Source organism: Aethalodelphis obliquidens, unplaced genomic scaffold (assembly GCF_003676395.1).
Source record: "Aethalodelphis obliquidens isolate GAN/ISIS:26980383/991018 unplaced genomic scaffold, ASM367639v1 scaffold10, whole genome shotgun sequence".
In the NCBI taxonomy this organism is placed as follows: domain Eukaryota; kingdom Metazoa; phylum Chordata; class Mammalia; order Artiodactyla; family Delphinidae; genus Aethalodelphis; species Aethalodelphis obliquidens.
The window spans coordinates 25,400,157-25,423,064 of record NW_020837954.1 but is presented as its reverse complement, the minus strand read 5'-3'; the positions used below and the strand labels follow the sequence as shown (position 1 = coordinate 25,423,064).

At 43.9% G+C, this 22,908-nt stretch overlaps 1 protein-coding gene across 25 annotated transcripts in view; it reads left to right on the top strand.

The window, feature by feature from the left end:
* NIN (ninein) overlaps positions 1–22,908 on the top strand; it is a 104,630-nt gene that overhangs the window by 21,852 nt on the left and 59,870 nt on the right. For 17 of the 25 annotated variants that reach the window (XR_003433631.1, XR_003433630.1, XR_003433633.1 and 14 more), the window contains exons 5-6: positions 7,508–7,597; positions 9,572–9,741. The exons of 2 other annotated variants lie outside the window; for them this stretch is intronic. Coding sequence is in view for 18 of the 23 variants with exons in the window: in XM_027111205.1 (XP_026967006.1) it covers positions 7,508–7,597; positions 9,572–9,741 (260 nt within the window). In the remaining 5 variants the exon portion in view is untranslated. The remainder of the gene's footprint in view (positions 1–7,507; positions 7,598–9,571; positions 9,742–22,908) is intronic. 6 more of the 25 variants (XR_003433634.1, XM_027111203.1, XM_027111207.1 and 3 more) reach the window with 1 other exon arrangement.

Here is a 22,908-nt window from a genome sequence, read left to right as displayed (position 1 = left end):
AGCTATGGTGACATTACCACATCTATTTTATTTCATGTGAGCATAGGTAACGTAAGCTTAAGTTCAGTGTTCTTCTGTATTACCATAATATGGGTTTGGAACAGGCAGTGCTACCACTAGTTCATGTGGTCCTTTTGCTGCTCTTTCTTCAAAACCTCTCCTATCACCTGCCAGAAAAGTGTCATCATAAATGTACAGATTGATGTGACCACAAATGTGAAGGGTGCCCCATAGAGGGCTCTGCATGATGGGGAGGTAGACAATGGCTGGCTGAGCTTGGAAACAGCTCGGAAGTAAGGTTTATGAATTCAGCTCCAGGCGGTAGTTTCAGAGTTATGTATATGCCTCAGTGCTGTGCAGGCTGAGGCCATCATTTGGACAAATCTTCCAGGGGGACACGCAGAGGGATTTTTATAGGTCACCGTGTGCTCCATCCTTTGGGTGGGCTGCAGCAAACCTTTGTACTGAGCTGCCCCAAATCAGTGTAATGAAGCAGCAAAGTAATTATAGCATTTCATCCAGCGTGTATGCGACTTCCTAAGGTTTGGCCTGGCAGCATAAAATCCAGGATTGAGCCTGTGCCTTAAGAGTGTTTTATCTCATATGAGGCTGGGAGTCATTCCTTCTTTGTTCCTGAGAACTCTGCTTTTTCTATCTTTTGCCCATCGCTCCCTGGCCCTTCCAGTTGTTTTTGGAGATCATGCATCGCTTTCCACTCAGATGTTCTCCCACCCACTTGAAAATGTGACTCCACCCCCATAGGCTGTCTGGCTTGGCTGGCAAAAGACAGAGAAAGAAGGATCAGGACTCAAATGCTGTATATCGAGAGGCCCCTTGAGTTCGCCCCCTCCTTCCCCTTTATGAAAATAACTCTCCCTTAACTCATAGACCATATGATTGTAGGGCTGGAGCAAATGCTGCCATTTTATTCATGAGCAAATTGAGGCTCAAAGAGGGATGTGGCTTAATTGAAGTCTCACAGATAGTAGCAGGGGAGGATGTTAACCCTCAGATGGATGAGCTGGGGGCAGCAGTCCTCAGTCAGTGCAGCTTGGCGGGAAAGATTCTGACAGGCGGCCAGAGGCAGAAGGAAGGAGCAAATAAGAGCAGGTTTCACCTGATCATTAGTGACATTATTTGGCTGTTCAGGACTTAATTCATCTTCTGCCGTAAGGGGCCAGGGCTGTTGTATTTTTGTCTTGCCTTTTCAAATCAGTGGACCTCCTAGACTTTGAGAGAAAAGGTTACTCTTCAACTATGGAAGGTGACTGCAAAAATAGGAGGGCCATGGTGCACAGCCTTAGACATTGAGTGGGTCATGCATTGATATTTTATAACATCCAAGATTTTTATAAGTTAAAAATATCAGGTGTTGCACCTGACTGTAATACAGAAAATCCAGCTTGATGAGGTAGAAAGACCCTTGAACCAGGAGTTACAAAATACTGGCCCTGCTCCTCTAATCGGGTGGCCTTATACGTCACAACCTCTGTGGTCTTCAGTTGCCTCATATGTGAAAGTAGTTGTGCTGGAAAATACTTAAAATCCATTCAGCTCCAAGATTCAGTTGTGTTGTCTCCTAATATCTAAATGACATCTACATTTAGCAGAAAGCTAGCTTTGTGTTTCTATAAAATTTCACCCAACATAAGTTGACACTATAAGGGTCTGCATCCTAAGGACAAATGCCCAGTATAGTTCATGCTTTCATATTCTTCTAATAAAAGGCAGTTGTATATAAATAATACAAACACAGAGCTATAATAGGATGTCAGAGGAGATGGAATTAAGTCATTATTTATGTAGTCTTGGGTTGTGCCATTTGTAACGTCTCTGCGGTACAGTGTCTTTATTTTTAAAATCAGAGGGTACGAACTAGATGATTTCCAGCATCTTTTTAACGCTGATGTGTATGATTCTAAGACTCCTAGGAGAGAGTTTTTTCCCTAAAACAACAATAGTACACAATGAAAAGTACTGAAATTCAGATAAGGTCAGAAAAATGGGTTGGGGATGTAGAGGGTCCTTTGTAAATTCCAAACTGATTAACGTCACCGATGGCGTAGCTCCCTCATGTCTATGTGTACAATTTAATTTTTATAATGGAGATGCTGGCACAGGCTCTAAGTGACGTGGTACCAACACGCTGTCTGGATCTGTTCTCCAGAGATTTTGTCCTTGTTTGATGCATCTTACATTAGATTTGTGTTCTGTAGTAGATGTTAGCATAATGCAGGAAGCTCTTTCTTTCCCTCATGCGGTTAATGTAAAATATCTTTCCTTTGTTTATTTGGTGAGGGAAAACTCAGGTTTGGAAAAACCAAATCATTAGAAAAAAAGGCACGGCAGATGATTGTTTTTTTCTTTTTCTTTTTTTTTGGTAATAAACATTACTATTTCCAGAAACTGCCCTATTTCTAGTTATTTTCCTTATATTTTGGGAAGCTATAAATATAATAAACAAATATCTCTTCATTCACTCAGCAAGGCAGGTCTCATGGCCAGACAGTGGGCTAGATCCTGGTTTGCAGTGATTGAAGATTTGTGTTTGCAGCTGTATTCAGAGTTGAACTGAACTCTGGCTGAGGACCCTGTTTTTAGGAGATATACACAGATGGCCCAACAGGCATGTTCTCTTGTCCTCTCTCTGGTTGAGTAAGGGCTTAGTCCTCGGTTCCTTTGGTATGTATGAGATGCTAACAGTGAGCACCAGAAAATTTCTTCAAAAATTAAAAGTAAGGTAAAATGACTACCACTAACCACCACCACTATCAAAAGAGGGTGTGAGGACCCATTTCCTAAGGTCAGAGGGAATTGGAAACATTCACGCCCACTGGTGGTCATGTAAACTGATAAAACCTTCCTAGAATCATGTAAAACAATACCATAAAAATGCCTTTGGCCAATCAATGCCACGCTCAGATTTTATGCTATGGAAATAATTATGGATGTGCATGAAGATGTGTGTGTAAGGATAGTCATTTAAAATAGTAAAAAAAAAACAAACCCAAAACTATATATATATCTCTCAAGAATAAATATTTGACAGTGTATTTTGGTTAGGCAAATTATGATGTATCTGTGGAATCAAAGACTAAGCAACTATTCAGCTGTCCTATAGAAGAATACTTATTGTTATGATTTTACAAGGAGTAAGAAGGCACTCTTTTAAAAATATGTGTATGTGCAAAAAAGATACTCCTGTTATTTAAAATTAAATAAGTAGGGCTGGTGCGAATGTTGATAATGAAACAGTTTGCTTGGGAGTTGTGCTGATGTAAGTTTATTTCAACTCCAGTGTATGAGAAGGTTTCCAAACTGGGGACATGAAAATGGTAGTTTTCTGCAGGGAGTCTTAGAGAATTGGTGTGTCCTGTCATGTCAGCCCATTGATGAAGGGAAAGCAGATGACAAGGAAGAGAAAATTAGGGCATGAATGAGTTGGAGGCAGCCTCAGTTTCTGAGATGACAGACTGGATGTCGTCACTGTGTGTTCGCCAGTAATCTCACCCATGGCGACAGATGAGGTCAGGGAATCTACTGCGGGACTGGGGGCTGTGAGGCTCTCCCTGACTCTGCTCTGCTGGCTTTGAGCCACTGCTGACCCCCAGGAGTCTGGGTGGGAGCACACTACCTGACAGAATAGTGACCTTGCCCCACGGAACTCCTGTTGTTTTCCCTTCCTCCGGATGAGGAGACCAAGCCTCAGGACGTTAGGTCCTCCTCACCTTGATAAGGACAGAGGGTCCAGGTCTGTTTGAATTCAGAGCCCACAGGCTCTTTCCATGAAGCACTGCTGCCCTGGAAAGCATTCAGTCCAGCTGGGTAGGTAATTCTAACATGTAAAATGCTTTTAGAAAAATATAACCATGATCGTTATTAAATCGGGAGCTATCAACAGTATGGGTCGCACTAAATTCATAGAAAAAAACGTTCCGTGAAACTTGTGCCAAGCAGTTACTTGAAAGAAATGAGTTTTGAGTTGAGCCTTGAACAATGGGGAGGACTCAGTTAGGTGATAAGTGAATCTCTGCCTTTATCCCCCAAATGGCTCAAGATGCAGGCAGGCCGATCCTCCTGGGAAGAAGGTTGGGGAACAATCACATCATCATTATCAACTCGAAGAGTTTTTCTTATTGACGGACCTTCACCTGCTCTAGGGCTTAGATAGACCATCTGATCAGACCAGTCAGCCCTGGGGGTTGCCAGACCACACGCATCCACCATCCTCAGCACCCTTGCGGGGTGCTAACCTTCCCCTCGATGCTTCCTTCCAGGCAGGGCTAATCAGAGCCACCTTATTACCTTTGTGCCCAGAAGCCCCTGTGTTCGTGCAGGAAACATCACTCAGATTGGTAAGAAATGATGTGAAGACTGCTCCTAAAATTCTGTCATTGCATCCGGGGAGGACCTGAAAGCTCCAGTTGACATCTGCATCTCGTGTGAAGATTCTGGAAGAGAGGCGTGATTGGGGAGTGGGGTGCTAGTGGCTGGGAAGCAGCTGCCTTGGCAAGGGCTGTGTGCACACAAAGTGTTGGGGTGGGGAGCCTGCCTGCTGACGGTCCCTGCAGAGGCGGGGCACACTGGGAGGCAGAAGGAATGGCCGATAGTGTCCAAAGGCTTTCTGGGTGTCTTTTTTTATGTCGTTCATTCTCTCTTGGCTTCTCTTCTCCCCTCGCTTCCTTGGGACATCTCCCTCCCCATCCCTTCTTTCTACTTCTCCAACTCACCTCCACCCTCCTCTCCTCTCCTTCTTGGCCCCTCACTCCATTCTTCTCCTACCTCTTGGTCCCCAATCCATCAGTTCCTCCTGCTTCCCCTCCCCCATCCCCACATAGGCCTCCAGCTCTCTGCCTGTCTTCTGTCCCTCACCCCCTTCCCTTGCTATTGGTCTCAATCTCTCTGTCTCCTTCTGTGTTGATAATTTGATGATCAGCAATTGATTTGATTCTTTTCTTCCCTTTTCTCTTATTTAGTATCAGGTGTGGGTTTGCACTCTGACTGTGTAAGCCCTGTGCAACGGTGCGTTCAGAGTAGGCGAGGAGGTGGCAGGTGCAGTGGGGCTGGTGGTGCTCATTTGCTGCGTGACTGCCTCTCGTGGGGGGCTTGTCCTGAGGTTTACACGTGCTTCATTTTTGACTCCTTATTGTCAGAGGGGTTTCAGGAATCCCGTGAGTTCAGCAGAAATGTAGTATAGACAGGGCCTCAGATGATCCCCCTGTGCCCAGGTCCTTTGGAAGGGGGTGGGGTCTCTGGGAATGATTTCCCAGGTTAACGAAATGGGGCAGGAAGGAAAGTAGAAAGCAAGGGGGTCTACGTGAGCAATTCCAAAACAAGAAGATCAGGCACCGAAAAGGCAGGGCTTTCTTCTTCACCCTGGAAGTATCCTCAGGTCAAACAGGGAAGTTTGAATCAAAAAGTGTTACGATATCCCTCTTATCCCTCAACAAGTACGATAGAATGCTTTGTCCACGGCAGGTGTCTGATAGATATAAGTTAAATGAATCCACCTAATACTGGAGTGCATCTTTGAAACTCTCCTCTAACTTCCCATGTATGTGCTGAGGATGGTACCTCATCCCATGTCCTAAGCCTTGGGTTTTTCAAGAAAAACGTTGATGGAATAAATAGTGTTGAGGTTTTTGGGTAATGATTTCACCTTCCTCTTGGGTCCTCATTGCTTCGCCTTTGGTCATTGGAAGAACTGCGTGTTCCAAGTGGCCATCCACATCACACAGGTGGCTGGGGCAGTTCTGGGAGAGAGTACAGAGTGTGAACTGCCCTGCTCAGTTAGAGGGGGGAAGGGAGGGAGAGGCGGAGGGACAGGTTGGGGGCTGGTTGTTTTCCCTGGCTGCAGCCGGCCCGCGCCAAGTGGTCATCCTCATTAACATTGAATTTCAATTTTTCTTTTATTGTAAGTGCAAGACCTTCTGGTCACAAGTCATACATGTGCACTGTGGTTCATCCTGGTTCTGGAAAGTGAACATGATCACACCTCTGGAGTTTCTCTTCTTGGTGCGTCTCATTGTGAGCTCGCCAGGGGCTCCAGGAGTCTAAGACTCCTCTGGGCAGGCCGGGCCTGTCTGCTTTCCTTCAAAGCTCATTTGTATTTTTATGTAGTGATGCCAAACAGGGAAAATGGAAAATAGGAAAGAAGGGGAACTGGCTCAGAAGCTTGACAATCTAGGTAGAATCATAAATATACATTCAAGGAAATAAAATACCGGAAGTACAAGCAGTCCTTTATATCTTGGTGTTTTTTTTTCCGCTGGCATTTCATGTCCCTCCTTGGAGCTTACGATCGGTGCAGTTACTTACACTTATGTTAAAGGAAGCTGTGTGTAAATAATTTCATTTCTTAATAAATTAAATAACCCTATATTATCTGGCATAGATAAAATTGTTCCAGGCTAAACCCCTGAAATACATACATCACATCTGGATGTGCCCATAAAGTAAAGACACTTTGCCCCAGGGCTGTGGTTTGGCAAGTCTTTGTTGGGCATGGTAAGGGAGGGGTAAGGCATTCTTTAATTTGGGTGGGCAGGAGTGTCTTGAAATCCCCACCAAGGCCTCCTGTTTGGTGGACTGCTGCTGTGCACTTGTAAAGCCCTGCTTGAAATTCATCAGGAGAGCGCTGGAGTTTTCAAAGGCTTAGCACAACAATGGCTGTTGACCATGAATGTTCTCTCTGGATCTCCTTACTTTTAATGCCTTTCTTCCCCTTCTTATCTTGTAAATACAATGAGGCTGATGCTCTAAATAAAAGAAGGCTGTAGGAGTGTGTTCACGTCTAAAATAGAACTATTTGTAATTGGTGTGATTAGTCTAATTCTTTATTGTATGGAAGTGTTGTGAAATTTCTTACGAGGAAACTTTAATGCCCCATTTTTCCTTTGTGCTAATATCTTTATTCAAGAAGATTCTACATTTTAATAGATTTCTCTAGAAATTGACTTTGTGATGTATGCACATTCTGTGAAAGATATTAACTTCGAGTTTTAAGAATTAATTTAAAGTTCCTGGCAATGCAAAAATAAGTAAGTGTATAAATAAACCAGAACTCCACAGGATCCCTAATGTTTCACAGTCTGTTATCTTTCATTGCTTAGAAAAAGAGCTATTTCAAATCTACCACTGCTCCCTACACAGCATGAAACATTTAGTAGTAAATATTTCATCCACAGGTGGATTTTGGATTAAATCACAGTGGGTTGTGGTTTTGTTTGTTTGTTTGTTTTAAGACTGTGGCTTTTCCCCACTGCTTTTTTCCCTCTGAAAAAGTGCGGCATGCATTCAGAGTTCCTCTGCCACTTCCTTCCCCAGACCATGACTTATGTTCTCATACCGGGAAAATCCCACGTTCCATTTTCTGACGTTATACATTTTCCCTTTAATCTTTTCCAAACCCCCATCATCACTAATGGTGTATCTTGTTGTCTGCCACTAAAATTTAAGAATATGTAATAAATTAAGGATGGTTCTGCATTGCCTTTTATCTGACTAGCATCTGTGGGTGTCAGCTGCCAACAAGTAGCTCGGGTGTCTGGGCCGCTCCTGAACGCTCACAAGCTGACACACTGTCTTCTGATAAAAGGTACCTTCAAATATGCATGCGACTTTCAATATAACTTTTGTATGCTTGAACACTTCCTGTAAGAGAATCGCTCGACCTAATAAAATGACTTGGCTGGGACTTTGGATATAAATATTGCTAGAAATTATAGAGCAAGCATAAATACTTCACTCTGAGCTCTGCCGAGCATTTTCAGGATGTTTCTGACCACAATTGTGAAACCTAAGCTTATCCCAGAGGAAGGGCATGGGAGCGGGGAGGACAGAGTTAGTCATGCAGGATCACCAGTCCTCCCAGGGAGACTACAAAGGAATAGCTACCCCCAACATGGTTTCAGTGGTGATAAAGGAAAGGTTTTGTTCTTTTAGTTCTTACCTAATCAGTTACCCTTGTTTTGATGATCTGTGTACAGCCCTCATCTAAAAATCTACATGTCTGAGTTCAGACATACCTTGTTAAGACTGTCATGTTCAAACAGAACACATATTATGTTCTCCAGAGAGACAGTATGTCCATGTGAGTGATAAGAACTGAAATCAAAGCATTGCCAGTTTTATATTTTAATGGAATATTTTGTCCTCCTAATTCTGTTCAAGGTGCTAAAAAAAGTGTGTCTCTAAGCTGACATTTCTAATGAGTGAAGTATTTATTTTATTGCTCTAAAGCTACCATTGTAGAGAAAGGTTAGTATGTGGTGGTGGTGATGGTGGTGATGGTGGTGGTGATGGTGGTCGTGGTGGTGGTGATGTTGGTGGTGATGGTGGTGGTGATGATGGTGGTGGTGGTGATGATGGTGGTGGTGGTGATGGTGGCGGTGGTGATGGTGGTGGTGATGATGGCGGTGGTGGTGGTGGTGGTGATGGTGGTGGTGGTGATGATGGTGGTGGTGGTGATGGTGGTGGTGGTGGTGATGATTGTGGTGGTAGTGATGGTGATTGTGGTGGTGGTGGTGATGATGGTGGTGATGATTGTGGTGGTAGTGATGGTGATTGTGGTGGTGGTGATGGTGGTAATGGTGATGGTGGTGGTGGTGGTGGTGATTTTGGTGGTGATGGCGGTGGTAGTGGTGGTGATGGTGGTGGTGGTGATGGTGGTGGTGGTGGTGATGTTGGTGGTGGTGATGGTGGCAGTGGTGGCGGTGGTGGTGGTGGTGATGGTGATGGTGTTGGTGGTGTTGGTGGTGATGATGGTGGGGTGGTGGTGAAGGCTGAACCTGAGACATGTTCTGCTGAACGCTGAAGTCCTTCAGGGTCAAGAGATGACTTTCCCCTTACACACATTCCTTTTATTTTGTACAACACAAAGCTCATGAAGAGAAAAGAACATCATATATTATTTTCTTAATGCAGTTTTGCGTTTGCTATTTTATTCCACAGCTTTTAATTTTATAATGAGATCTTGATGACAAGTTTCATATGAACAGTGAGCTGTCATTAATTGATTAGGATCCACTGTGTCAGTTTCTTTGTTCTGTCTTCCTGCTTGTCTGATGGATCAGAAAGTGGGATGGTTAACAAAGGACTCACTAAGGTACTAGAGGGGTGTGTTCCAGACTAAATGGTGTGAATGCTAACTTTACAGTGCTGATAAGGTGTTCTTTTTAATCATCATTTTCCAATGTGTCTCTGGTAGTATGATCCTTCCCTCTCCTGTTCCCTCTGTCTGCAAAACAGAGCTTAATAAACAGAAGAACACATATGACCGCTTGCTTTGTCCTGATCTTAATTCCCTAGTTTTAAACAAATCCCTCACTGCTGGCTCCTCATCTCTCCCACCACATGCTGAGATATACTCGGGGTGCTATAAATCATTCGGAATTAGAAGCTGTGCTCTGCATCTGACTTACTGGCTCATATACGCCCACGTCCACCGCAACTGGCAAACGGTGGTGGTTTATTTTGGGGCTGGTATAAGAGGCTGTGTCCGAAGGCTGTGTGTCAGATAGGGGCTGAGATTGTCATGTAATGTGGCCTCAACTCTTGTCTCCTTGCCCAGACTGCACTCTCGAAGCTCAGCCCAAATATGTTAGAGGTGGGAAGCGTTATGGACGAAGGTCCTTACCCGAGTTTCAAGGATCCGTGGAGGAATTTGCAGAGGTGACAGTGATTGAGCCACTCGATGAAGAAGCAAGGCCTTCACACATCCCAGCCAGCGACCGCGGTGAGGTAAGAAATTGGACAGGCACATCCTTCTGGATCACAGGTGTGGATAGCCATGGATAGCCACATCACAGTGGTGCAGAGACAGGAGAACTGAGGGGTTTATGGCTTTTCTCAGCCATTTTTTTCAACTACTTGCTGATCTTATTACTTGCCTTTTGGATATATGTGACTACTTTTTCTGTTGTTTATACGTTTCATCTGTTTCAACTTTTGGAGAGCTGACCTTTCTGTGCATGCTTTATGTTTATACATTTTTGAATTCAGTTATTTTTATACTATCTGAGGTCTGCCACTTCTAGCTCTTCTTGGGAATATCTCTCTCCTCCACAGCACTGTTATTTTTAGTTACGTAAAAAGCTAACCAGCTCCTTCCCCGCAGACTATAAGACAGCCGCCGTGACAGGTAAGAAATGAAGGCAGTGTGGTTAGGCATTTCAAGAGCCAGCATCTTGTCTTCTGTGGTGGGACGAAGCAGCTCTGCAACTTCATCCTTGTCCCAGTGCCCGGCAGTTACCAGGGTTCTTAGTGGTTCTGTCCCACCTGGCATGTCTGGCTCCCTAGCAGTCAGAGATTACCCTGCCTCCTTCATCTCCCTTCTTTCCATTTGACACGGTGCTATAATCTACCAATTAAGGAGAAACAGTGACATTTTCTTGTTTCTTTACGGCTCATTTACCAGCATACCATTTATAGAACATGATTGAAGGTGCCATGCTGAGCAAGCTCTAAATATTTCTTGTAAATCCCAGCTTAGACTGGGGATGCAGATACTTCAGATGCTCATATAAGCTGGGAAGAAGACAAAGTGCCTCAAGTTTCTTAAAGTAGTCTGTAGATCGTAGGTTGATGGGGGGGAATGAGTGTTTGTTGCTGTCTCAAGTCCATGTTCAGCTTGCTGAAATCTACAAGAAGCTTGCTCCAGTAACGTCCCCAGCAGTCAGACATCTGGCATCTTCACAAACCCAAAGATACCTACAAACCCCACAAACTCAAAGGTAACTGGAAAGGGCTCAAGTATTGAGCAAAAATGAAAACAACCACAAGTACTGCGATTTAGAAGACACGTGACTGGTCTGCTGATCAGATCACCTTTATTTTTAAAATCCAGTGATACCCATCCTCACAATAGAAGTAAAGGAGCACTGGCAGAAATGTGAGTGAGAAGAGAGGAAGAAAAGCAGCTAGAGGGGAGAAGGGAGACAGAAACCACAAAAATGGTGTGAGTAGTGCGGGTGAGAAGTGACAGAAAGACCATGAGAAGCAAAAAGGAAAACATTGCCTAGAACATCACAGCACTGGGGACCAATGGGTCTGGGGCAGAGGCTACTTCCCATCTTGGTTCAGTCGGTTTGAGACCCTTTCTTGGGTCCCTTTGAGAATTTAGGTAGGGCCCTTTCCCCAGAAAACACATAGACTCACATGCACAAAAGTGTTATATGTACTATTTCAGGGAGGCAAGTAATTTGCATACTTCAGTTATTGCAGTGTTCATAATATCTTGCTATCAGGAAGGGTATCATTTTATAACATTAAATCTGTTTCATAACCCTAAAGAGTGTGGAATGTATCTGAGACATTTCTCTGTGAAAAAAATGGTTAAAATAGGTCTCAACACTTTACGGGGGAAGCTTTTCTTATACAGAAAACACCTTTAAGTCTAGTATCTCCTTTCTCCAACTCTTTTCAGTACCTGAGGCACTGTTACTTGGTGCTCACAAATTAAATGGTTGCTTGTTTTTTTGAGAAGAGAGTTTCTAGTTACCACCTGGGGATACTCAGAAATCTTCTTGGGCAGAGCTGATTTTGTTGCTGGCAGGATATTTCTTATATCCTTATTTAATCTTATTTACTGATTTCCAGGGAGATGTACTGTTTAAAAAGTGAGGCTTTGGTTTTATGTGTAAATAAAATGAAGGGTTGAGGCCTGAGTCTGGGCAAAATCTTGCTGCTTTTGTCTTAGTGAGAGGGTATGTTGGGAGAATCATTTCACCCCCAATGAACTTCAGCTTCCCTAACTCCTCCAGAAACCTCTTAGGTGTGACCTTTTTTTTTTTTTTTTTTTTGCGGTACGCCGGCCTCTCACTGTTGTGGCCTCTCCCGTTGCGGAGCACGGGCTCCGGACGCGCAGGCTCAGCGGCCATGGCTCACGGGCCCAGCCGCTCCGCGGCACGTGGGATCCCCCCGGACCGGGGCACGAACCCATGTCCCCTGCATCGGCAGGCGGACTCTCAACCACTGCGCCACCAGGGAAGCCCAAGTGTGACCTTTTGACACTATCCACAGAAGCTTTAATGTAGCGACCCACCATCAATAGAGTGCTGTAGAGAGTCATTTATCTCTGTGTCTGCTCTCCCCAAGGACTCTACTGACTTGACTTTGAGAGTCTGTTATATCCCAACCAGAAAGCCTCTAGTAGAATCACATAACACATTTTTACCTCCCCCCCTTTTTTTAATTGCTGAAAGTGGACTCAAACCAAAGTTCATCCAGCTGCTTTCTTGCCTAAAAATGAAGTGTTTTGCTAGCTGAATGGAGCCTGTCAGTTTTCAAGTTGATTCATCATTTTACAAAGTTAATAGAACCATGTGTGATGTTTTTGATGTTCCTCTGGGCAGTAAGAAGGGCCAGCCCCAGCTTCATGCAGTAACCATGGCCATGGGTCACATGCGCTGCCCTCACGGGCTGTGGCATAGTTTCTTCAGCGTCGGTCTTGTTGCATCCTGTTGTGTCAAGATAGCGCTCCTGTTTCCTGGCCAGTTTCTGCAGTAGCCTCAGCGGTTGAGGGCCACTCAGTTGGCCAACACAGTTCACGCTCTGGGCAGCATGGCCTTGCCGTAGAAACCCTCCTCCCTTCTACAGAAGCTGCCTGGGGCTCAGCGGAGTGCCAGGTCATCTTCCCTATTCTAGAGTGGCCCTCAGGTGGGGAAGATGAGGAGAGCAAGATTCTCAATGAACTGTGGGATTTATTTGTTCTTAACTTACAAGGAGTTCAGAACCTGTCAGGAGTTCTTTATTGAACTTCTGGCTTTTTTTCTCCCTTTTGGTTGCTTCAGGCCCATTTGTCTCCTGCCCGTGGGTGTTAAGAATTTCTTCCTTGGGCTTCCCTGGTGGCGCAGTGGTTGAGAGTCCGCCTGCCGATGCAGGGGACACGGGTTCGTGCCCCGGTCCGGGAAGATCCCACGTACCGCGGAGCGGCTGGGCCCGTGAGCCGTGGCCGCTGAGCCTGCGCTCCGCAACGGGAGAGGCCGCAACAGTGAGAGGCCCGCGTACCGCAAAAAAAAGAATTTCTTCCTTGGGTGTGTTTGTGATCAGGGACTCATACCTCATCTCAGTGCTGCTGGGCAGTATTGAAGGTGGGAGGGGGCTGGGTCTCCCATGACATGAATATTTCATGAGGAGTAGTGAGATGGGGAGCTGGAGACAAGCCTTCTTGGTTTGATTGTGGGTTTCTTTTGACTCCTGGGTCCTGGCTTAGGGGTTCCTAGCTTGCCCTGAGACTGCAGTTTCTCCTGTCCTCAGACAGGCCTCATTTTTCCTGAAGACCAAAGAACCTGAATCTGTTGTCAGAAGGTCTGTGGAGAAGTCTGGCTGTTGCTACCCAACAGGAGACTAATTTCAGCCCTAAGATGAATCAAGTAATTATCTCATGTATCTGAGGACTTGGGAGGGGTGCAGTGCAATGGAATGGTGTCACAAGCCACCTATACAAGCTGTCCTCAGGGTGGCTCGCTTCCTTCTAGGAACTCATCCTGTAGGGATATGTGAGCAGACAGTCATCTGAAGGGATAAAAGAGTAATCCCTTCCCTGCTTCCCTCTGGGGTTGTTCAAGAGTTGGGGAATTGCTAAGAGTGGACATTTCATTCCTAGGCTCCTGGACTAGTGGTTCACGATGTTCTTTATGCATCCTTGTTTGGAAGGCCTTCTCCCACATGTACAACAAATTTTTATTTATTTATTTTATTTTGGGCTGTGTTGGGCCTTCGTTGCTGTGCACGGGCTTCCTCTAGTTGTGGCGAGCAGGGGCTACTCTTCGTTGCGGTGCATGGGCTTCTCATTGCGGTGGCTTCTCTTGTTGCAGAGCATGGGCTCTAGGCTCCCGGGCTTCAGTAGTTGTGGCACGTGGGCTCAGTAGTTGTGGCTCGCGAGCTCTAGAGCGCAGGCTCAGTAGTTGTGGCACATGGGCTTAGTTGCTCCGCGGCATGTGGGATCTTCCCGGACCAGGGCTCGAACCCATGTCCCTGCATTGTCAGGCAGATTCTTAACCACTGTGCCGCCAGGGAAGCCCATGTACAATAAATTTATAGGTAATTCTCAGTAGTCATGATTCTCTGTAGTCTACTTGTAACTCCACCATTTCTGTCTCATCCAAGAAAACAGAAATGCAGGCAAGTAAGAGTGATGCTATTGTAGAGATTGCTTTCAAGCACCTAAATTTTTAACGTAAGTTCCACGTGAGTATCCAGTCTTCTTTAGTTACAGCAGTTTGGAACTCCCCCCATGACCATTCATGGTGCACCATTGTGATGGCTTGGGTGAGAACCCATGTTGTGACTGTGGGATCGCAAGTGCTTCACCCTTTGGCCTCATCCGCTGAATAGAATATATAAGTCTTAACCTTGTTAGGTGGTTGTGTTCGACTTTTGTTTCAGTCTGCGTGTTAAAGCCCTAACATAAATTGTAAACATTTTAATCATCTCCACCCTCCCCTCCCCCCGTCTTTATTCAGTCAGTTTCTTTCCTGATGAACCAGAAAATATCCAACATAACTATTAAGTGTGTCTCCCCTACCAAGTTTACTTTACAAGGCCATAAAGCCTTTGTACAGGGAAAGACCACTGTAATCTTGCTAAATTTTCAGCACTAATATGTGTATTTCAGAATTTCATTTAGAAACCCCGAAGCAAAATGTGCTGGTTCGCAAGTGACAGGTGGGTTCCACTGTCTGGCTGAAATGTGCATTCACCTTCCAATTTACTGTGTTTACCTGGCAAGTGGATCCCTTGGGAGTCTGACCTCTCATCTGGGGTGGTATTGAAAGGAAAGTGGTGATTTTTCTTTGTGGGATCATTTTCACTCAAGGCAATTCAGTTAGACATTCTATTCTGGATTAATCCAGACTAACAAAGGGCACATTCTGGAGTTTTTAGACTCTGAAGAGTATATATTCCCACCCCCCATATATGCAGTGGCTACTGAACTGACCTTGAATTTTATAAGGGTTTCTTCTAAGGGTAGCTGGAAGTTGGGGACAAAAACAAAACTAAGTCTTGGTTTTATTCTGTATTCCTCAGACGTGGTAGGAAAGGTTGACAATGAATACAATTGGGGCAGGGCCACTTTGCTTTCTGCCCTTGTTCAAAACAGGGGACACCTTGTTAACTGTTTTCCTCCACAGGGAATAAATTGGGTCTAGTAAGATTCTTATCAAGAGCCAGAGGCTTTAAACAATGATTTCTTCAACTGTAGACAATAGTAGTGTAAGCCAAAACCATGCAGTTTAAGTGAGGACCTGAGAGAAAAGTTAAAGCCAATTGCTTCATTCAGCAGAGAATGGACAAGCAAACCAAGCCCTTGTGTCGGACTGTGAGGGTAGGAGGATGAGTGGTCGTTATTTAAAAACAAAAACACAAACACAAAGAACCCCCAAACTGATTTTACTGCCCTCCATAAAATCAATCTTCTTCCAGAAGTGCGAAACTGACTTGTGTCCCCCTTATTTCCATTTTCATATATGCATAACTTTGCGGTTGAACTTCATAAATTATTCATTTACATTGTATAGAGTAAAGATTTCATTCTGGCGCAAACTTCTTAATGACTGAGAGAAGTTTTTCTAAGAGCTTTTGTAGTTGAAATGCACCTATTTTCCAATTACTCGCCCGTTACATTTTTTTGTTCTAGTCCTTGACAAAGTAAGCAATTTCATTACTGATGCCATTCGTTTCCATCAAATAATATGACATCATCAGGATAGGTTTTTTATTAATGGAATTCCAGTGTTTCCCTTTATATTTCTTGAGTATTATTAGATCATCTCTGGCTATTCTCAGAGATGAAACACTCATTCAAGAAGCAACTATAAATCACTTGAAAGTGATATAAAGAAGCCCGTTCAAAGCTAATAAGATGTTTTCATTCTAACACAGATTCAGCTTTCAGACTTTCAGCCTTTGCTGTTCTGCTAAGTCCTCCTGTCTTGGCCCCACAGGAAGTTCCCTTGGAGTCTAGCCCTCATTCTCACCTCCTTGCAGGTCAACAATTTCTAATATTTATTTTCCAACTAGAAAATAAAATCGACAACACATCAAAAGTTAACAAGTTAATTATAATGATAATAGTAACATTTTCCAACTATACCATTAAGTATTTTTCAAATAGGAGAGCAGTATTCACTATCTGTTGAGAGCAACTCTGATAAGCAGGATACCACAAGCAGATGTATCAAAGAATCCCTTTCCTTTAAGGACTTTAAAATCCAGTGGACTTTAAAATCCAGTGAAGCAAAACCAGTCCCCAACCTTGGTAGAAGAGGCTTAAGGCTCAGATTTCTTGAAATTCAGCATTTCTTCACACTGGCAGTACTGAAGGCTGTTTGGCACCGTAGCGGGACTCATCTAAATGTGTGTGCATTTAAAAGTCATACATTGATTCTTGTTATCCCCAACACTTACTTGTAGCTTTTAACTGCTTTTAAAGATAAAGGAACTGATTTGCATTCTAGTCATGACAGCCCTGCAACTGAGCAGCTTGTCCCTGGGTTCAGAATAGAGAGATTGGGAGCGGGGCTGTCAGGCCCCCTTTCATCGCCCCTTTGCCTTCCTTCACATGCGGGAGAGGTGGAGATGAAGTCCTAAGAAGCGTGTCGCTGCAGAAACAGTAGCCAGCCTTGCTGGGTGCACTTAGCTTCCCTGCCCAGAGCACGGGCTTTATCGGTATTTAGGATTGTTAGTTAAATATGAGATAGATGCTGTGTTTTTAAAAGTCCTAAGGTTTCCATCATAAGTATCTCCTAAACGGATCCTGTTTTTCTGCAGAGACTTCCTGTGCTTACTTACTGTGCTCTTGTAAAATGGACACCATGGCTCAGTGTGCTGGGGGAGCTTTGTTGCTTTAATAAATTTCTCTTCTCTCTGGGCTTGCAAGACTTTCCCTTTTACAAAAAAAAAAAATCTGCTTAAGGCTGCTGAGATCAGTTCAGCAACCTCTGCTGGGAAAGAATAGCCCCGTGTGCGCCCCCCGTAATCGCTTTAATTAGCCGAACATTCTGAGGGGCACAAAGGTCTGCGCCGGAGCAGATGGCTGGTGGGTCTGCGGCTGGGCTCTTGTGGGAAGGGGCTGCACCAGACCCGCAGTCTGCAGATGCTGGCCCAGCCTCGGGGCTGGAAGCCCCGGGATCCAAGAGGCTCGGGCCATCTGTTCCGCCGTCCAGCGAAGCAGGTGTCCCTCCAAAGAAAGCATTCCTGAAAGCAGTGCAGCCCACAGGTGCAGGGCACCCTCGTCCAGCTGTAGGACAGCCCGAGAGTTGACCACAGTGGCCAGCGTGACTGAGACACGCAGCCCACGGCGGTGGTGTGTGGGACTCCCTTTGTCAGCCTACCTGGCGGTGCTGGGCACTTCTTTCTGCAGCAGCCTTTTTAGGACCGGGCAACCTCTGACCGTCTCCCCTCTGTCCGCTCTCACGGGGCCTGTTGGCCAGCACACATAGCATGGTGGGCCCTGACAGATGTGGCCACCCAGGGGACACTGTCCACAGCGCGGAGGGCCCCAGGGGAGGCCCTGCTCCTACGTTGAATCAAAAGTTGATTGCTTCATCAGAACTAACACACTCAAAGCTGGAGTTTCTACAGAGTTTATTCTGGGTTTGTTCTTAAAGCTGACACTGGTCTGTCTGCTGTTTCTTTCCTCTGCCCTTGTCCTAGTGTTGAACACCCAGGTAGTAGGAATAGTAATTATAAAATTTATTTACTTAACAGACAGCACTTAATTCGCAGCAGGCACTGTTTCAAGTGCTTTCCAAATACTAGCACCCTCGTAGGTAAGTATTATTCACTTACCCCTGAGGAAACTGAGGCACACAGGGATTAAGTAACTTGCCCAAGCTTGCACAGCCAGTAAGTGAAGAGTCCAGCTCTGGAGTCTAAACCCTTAACCACTTCATTGCTCTGGCTGAAATAATAACAAGAGCTAACATTTCCTAAGAGCCAGGCATATGCCTCCGTGTCCCTATCAGGCGGGTCACTCCCACTTTGCAGATGAAGTAAGGTATCGAGGGGTCACACAAAGTGGCAGGGCCAGACTTAACCCCGGCAATCTCCCCCGGCTACCATTTTGCCTCCAGAGTCAGGAATTGCTGAATGATTTTTAAAAACTTATTCATATCCATTCTTTCTCCAGTGAGAGGCTACATAAGATTTCAAAGGAAGAAGTTGAAAATCCTTTTACTCTCCTTTTATGAATAGTATGGAGAACACATCCCAGCAATTGCCACCCCCTTCCTCTCCCACTTTTCCAGAGATGTTCGTGATCACCCCCCTTCCAGTACTCATGGCTGATCTGTGTCTAGAGGCCACCTGCCAGGCTTTCACTGTGCTGGGTAAACCCTCAGCAATAAAAGACCTTGTTGCAGAGTGATGCCTCCTTTTATTGGTGGTGTTCCAGTAGCCAAATGATCAAATCCGCCCCCTCCCAACCTTCTAACCTGCCTTCCCTTCCCTCTCCCCCTGCTTTTTAATTGGAACTACTGGCCCCAGGCAGTGAGAATGAAAATAAAAGAGCTGTGAGTGAATTGAATCTGCTCCTCCCCACCCCCCACCCCACCGAAAATGCAATTTAATGACAAACATTCAGCCACCCATGTGCTTACCCCTTCTTAAAGGAATAGGCCCTTGGGGGAGACGGGGAAGAAGCATAGCAAAACATCTGGGTGGCAAACTCAATCTCCGGTTGAAGTGGTCTTGGAATGAAAATGTAGCCCTTAGCATAAGCTTGCTTCTCCTTCTAGCAGGGCTGGCCTTAGCTGGATCTAGGCTTCTTACACAGGGCCATGGAGAAATGCTTGGGAAATCGTTACCCTTGGAGATGTTAAAATAAGTTACCCTTACCTTGCCACTACTTGCCCTAAGAGTTCGTGTGAAATCACTTAAACTGCTGTACCTGACGCCATTGGGTTAGGCTGTCTGAAGAATGCCTCTTTGGATGGCTGTGGTCACAGTCCCTAAGGCAGGTCTCAGACGAGTGTCCTTGATCTTCCCACACTCTGCTAAGTTTAGGAGGCATTGGCACAGAGCAGCTTTCACCCTCCTGAAAGTGCCTGGACCTCCCACCAAGCATGGTCTCTCCATCACAGGTCACAGTACAGGAGGACGTGGCTGACTAGCAGAGTGGTACATACCAAGGGGACAGAAGTTTCCCTTTGTCCCCACCCCCAGGTCACAGGGAATTCATTTAGTGAGAATTCAGGGGCAGGTGGGCAAAAGAAATAGTGAAGTTGTACCTATTTGTATGGTATAAACAACATTTATAACAGTAAAGGAAATAAAATGGTTTCCCATATTCCCTCAACCAAGTATGTATGTATGTATGTATGTATGTATGTATGTATGTATGTATGTATGTATTTATTTATTTATTTATTTATTTATTTATTTATTGTCTCTGTTTCTTCCAGTCTTTGTCTAATTGTATAAATATTTTTTTCCAGTGGTAATCATAGTGTTGATGACATTTTTGTTGTGGTCTTTCATTTAACTTTCCATGCTCCTACATGGTATTATAATTATACTTTTATCGACTACATTATGATGTATCATTATACTTTAGGCCCCATTGTTGAATATTTAAATTGTTTTCAGTACTGTACTTTTACAAAAAGTGCTAAATGTACATATTTACATATATACTTTTTTTCTTTCTTTGATTTTATTGCCACCAGAAATCATATGAAACTGGATCAAAGAGCATGAACATTTTCATGACTTTTGATACATAAAGCCATTTTCTTTACTAAAAGGGTAATATCCATTTACATTGTTACCAGTAACATAAACAGGCCTATTTTAAATCATAACCTTGTTGGTAATAGGAGTTATATTCTTAAATACTTTGCTAATTTAATGGGAACAAAAAGATTCCTTGGTTTTAATTTATACTTCTTTGATTGCTATTGAAATGAACCTTTCCCCATATCTGTTTAATTGTGTTGCCTCTTATGTGAATTGTCTGTCTGTATTCTTTGCATATCTGCTGGATACTTGGCACTTCTCTTACAAATTTATATAAATAACTGGTACTCCCCAGCGTCACTCAAATTAATGCTTTAAGTTTGAACATGGTAATGAAAAAAACCTGCAAATATAAACTTAATATATACTACATAAACATGTGTCCAAGAAAAATAATATCAAAATTTATAGTGCTTATTAGGTGCCAGGCACAATTCTAAACATTTTACCCAGCTCTGTGAAATATGTACTGCTTTATTCCCATTTTATAGATGGAGAAGCTGAGGCAAAAGAGGTTAAGAAACTTATCCAAGCTTAACCCAGTAAGTAAGCCAGGATTCAGAGCCAGGCAGTCTGGCTTCCACCCTCGATTTCTTACTAGTTAGAGGTGAGAATCAGGGCAAGAGGGCATCCGGGAAGAGTGGATCAGATGAGGCACCCAGTTGCATAAACTCATGAGATGTTGGAAACAGTATATTGGAGCCTCTTGCTCCTTTGAACTAATTAATTGCTCACTAGTTTCAAATGAATCAAGAAGTAAGTGAGCAAATATAAGAAATAAACTTTTCTGTAGCAATATAACCTTGTTGCTTTCTTACCAAGGATTTTTTGAAGGTATGTGTTTGCATTTTTCCAGCTGTGTATCCCAGCAGGGGCTTGTCCAGTGATGCATATTCTCCTGCCATTTCTCATGTCAGCTTGTGCTGTTAAAAATCATCCCCTACTAGTAATTTGGTAGGTTTTATCTTGATGGTTCTTAGATGATAGAAACCTATTTTTTTTGTTTTCTTTAAAACTTTATTATTTTTTTTTAATTGAAGCATAGTTGACCTACAATGCTGTGCTGATCTCTGCTGTACAGCAAAGTGACTCAGTTATACACATACATTCTTTTTTTAACATTCTTTTCCATTATGGTTTATCACAGGATATTAAATATAGTTCCCTGTGTTATACAGTAGGACCTTGTTGTTTATCCATCCTATATATAATAATTTACATCTGCTAATCCCAAACTCCCAATCCTTCCCTCCCCCTTTTTTATGGCCGAGTAGTATTCCATTGTATATATGTACCACATCTTCTTTATCCATTCATCTGTCAATGGACATTTTGGTTGTTTTCATGTTTTGGCTATTGTGAATAGTGCTGCTATGAACATAAGGGTGCATGTACCTTTTTGAATTATAGTTTTGTCTGGGTATATGCCCAGGAGTGGGATTGCTGGATCATATAGTAATTCTATTTTTAGTTTTCTGAGGAACCTCCACACTGTTTTCCATAGTGGCTGCACCAGCTTACATTCCCACCAATAGTGTAGGAGTGTTCTCTTTTCTCCACACTCTCTCTAGCATTTGTTATGTGTAGACTTTTTAATGATGGCCATTCTGACTGGTGTGAGGTGGTCATTGTAGTTTTGATTTCCATTTCTCTAATAATTAGTGATGGTGTGCATCTTTTCATGTGTCTACTGGCCATCTGCATGTCTTCTTTGGAGAAATGTCTATTAAGGTCTTCAGCCCATTTTTCAATTGAGTTGTTTTTTGGTTGTTGAGTTGTATGAGCTGTTTGTATATCTTGGAGATTAAGCCCTTGTCTGTTGCATCATTTGCAAATATTTTCTCTCATTCCATAGGTTGTCTTTTCATTTTTGTTTTTGTTTTCGTTGTTGTTTTTATGGTTTCCTTTGCTGTGCAAAAGCCTGTACGTTTGATTAGGTCCCATTTGTTTATTTTTGTTTTCATTTCTATTGCCCTGGGAGACTGACCTAAGAAAACATTGGTACAATTTATGTCAGAGAATATTTTGCCTATGCTCTCTTCTAGGAGTTTTATGGTGTCATGTTTTATGTTTAACTCTTTAAGCCATTTTCAGTTTATTTTTGTGGATGGTTTGAGGGTGTGTTCTAATTTCATTGATTTACATGTAGCTGTCCAACTTTCCCAACACCACTATTTTATTTGTGTTAGGTGGACTGACCGAATGGATTTCATTTTAGGGTGTTTCCAACTTATATATTGAATACTGAATTTTCACCATTTTGGGTGCCAAAGTAGTACGAGCATTTCAATCATTTGCTTTGTTGGGTGAGGAAATAAATGTGGAGGGACAGACAGGATGCTTTTATTAGTGGGGATTTATTGACTTAAACTTTAAAAATAAAAACAGGAGGGGACCTTCAAGATGGTGGAGGAGTAAGACGTGGAGATCACCTTCCTTCCCACAAATACATCATAAATACATCTACACATGGAACAACTCCTACAGAACACCTACTGAATGCTGGCAGAAGACCTCAGACTTCCCCAAAGGCAGGAAACTCCCCACATACCTGGCCAAGTGGCTGACAGAGTCTTGGTGCTCCGGCTGGGTGTCAGGCCTGAGCCTCTGAGGTGGGAGAGCCGAGTTCAGGACATTGGTCCACCAGAGGCCTCCCAGCCCCATGTAATACCAAACAGCAAAAGCTCTCCCAGAGATCTCCATCTCAACGCTAAGACCCAGCTCCACACAACAACCAGCAAGCTCCAGTGCTGGACACCCTATGCCAAACAATAGCAAGACAGGAACACAACCCAGCCCATTAGCAGAGAGGCTGCCTAAAATCATAATAAATTCACAGATCCCCCAAAACACACCACCGGAGGCAGTCCTGCCCACCAGAAATACAAGATCCAGTCTCATCCACCAGAACACAGGCATCAGTTCCCTCCACCAGAAAGCCTACACAACACACTGAACCAGCCTTACCCACTGGGGGCAGACACCAAAAACAACAGGAACTACGAACCTGCAGCCTGTGAAAAGGACACCCCAAACACAGGAAGTTAAGCAAAATGAGAAGACAGAGAAATACACACCAGATGAAGGAGCAGGGTAAGAACCCACCAGACCAAACAAATGAAGAGGAAATAGGTAGCCTACCTGAAAAAGAATTCAGAATAATGATAG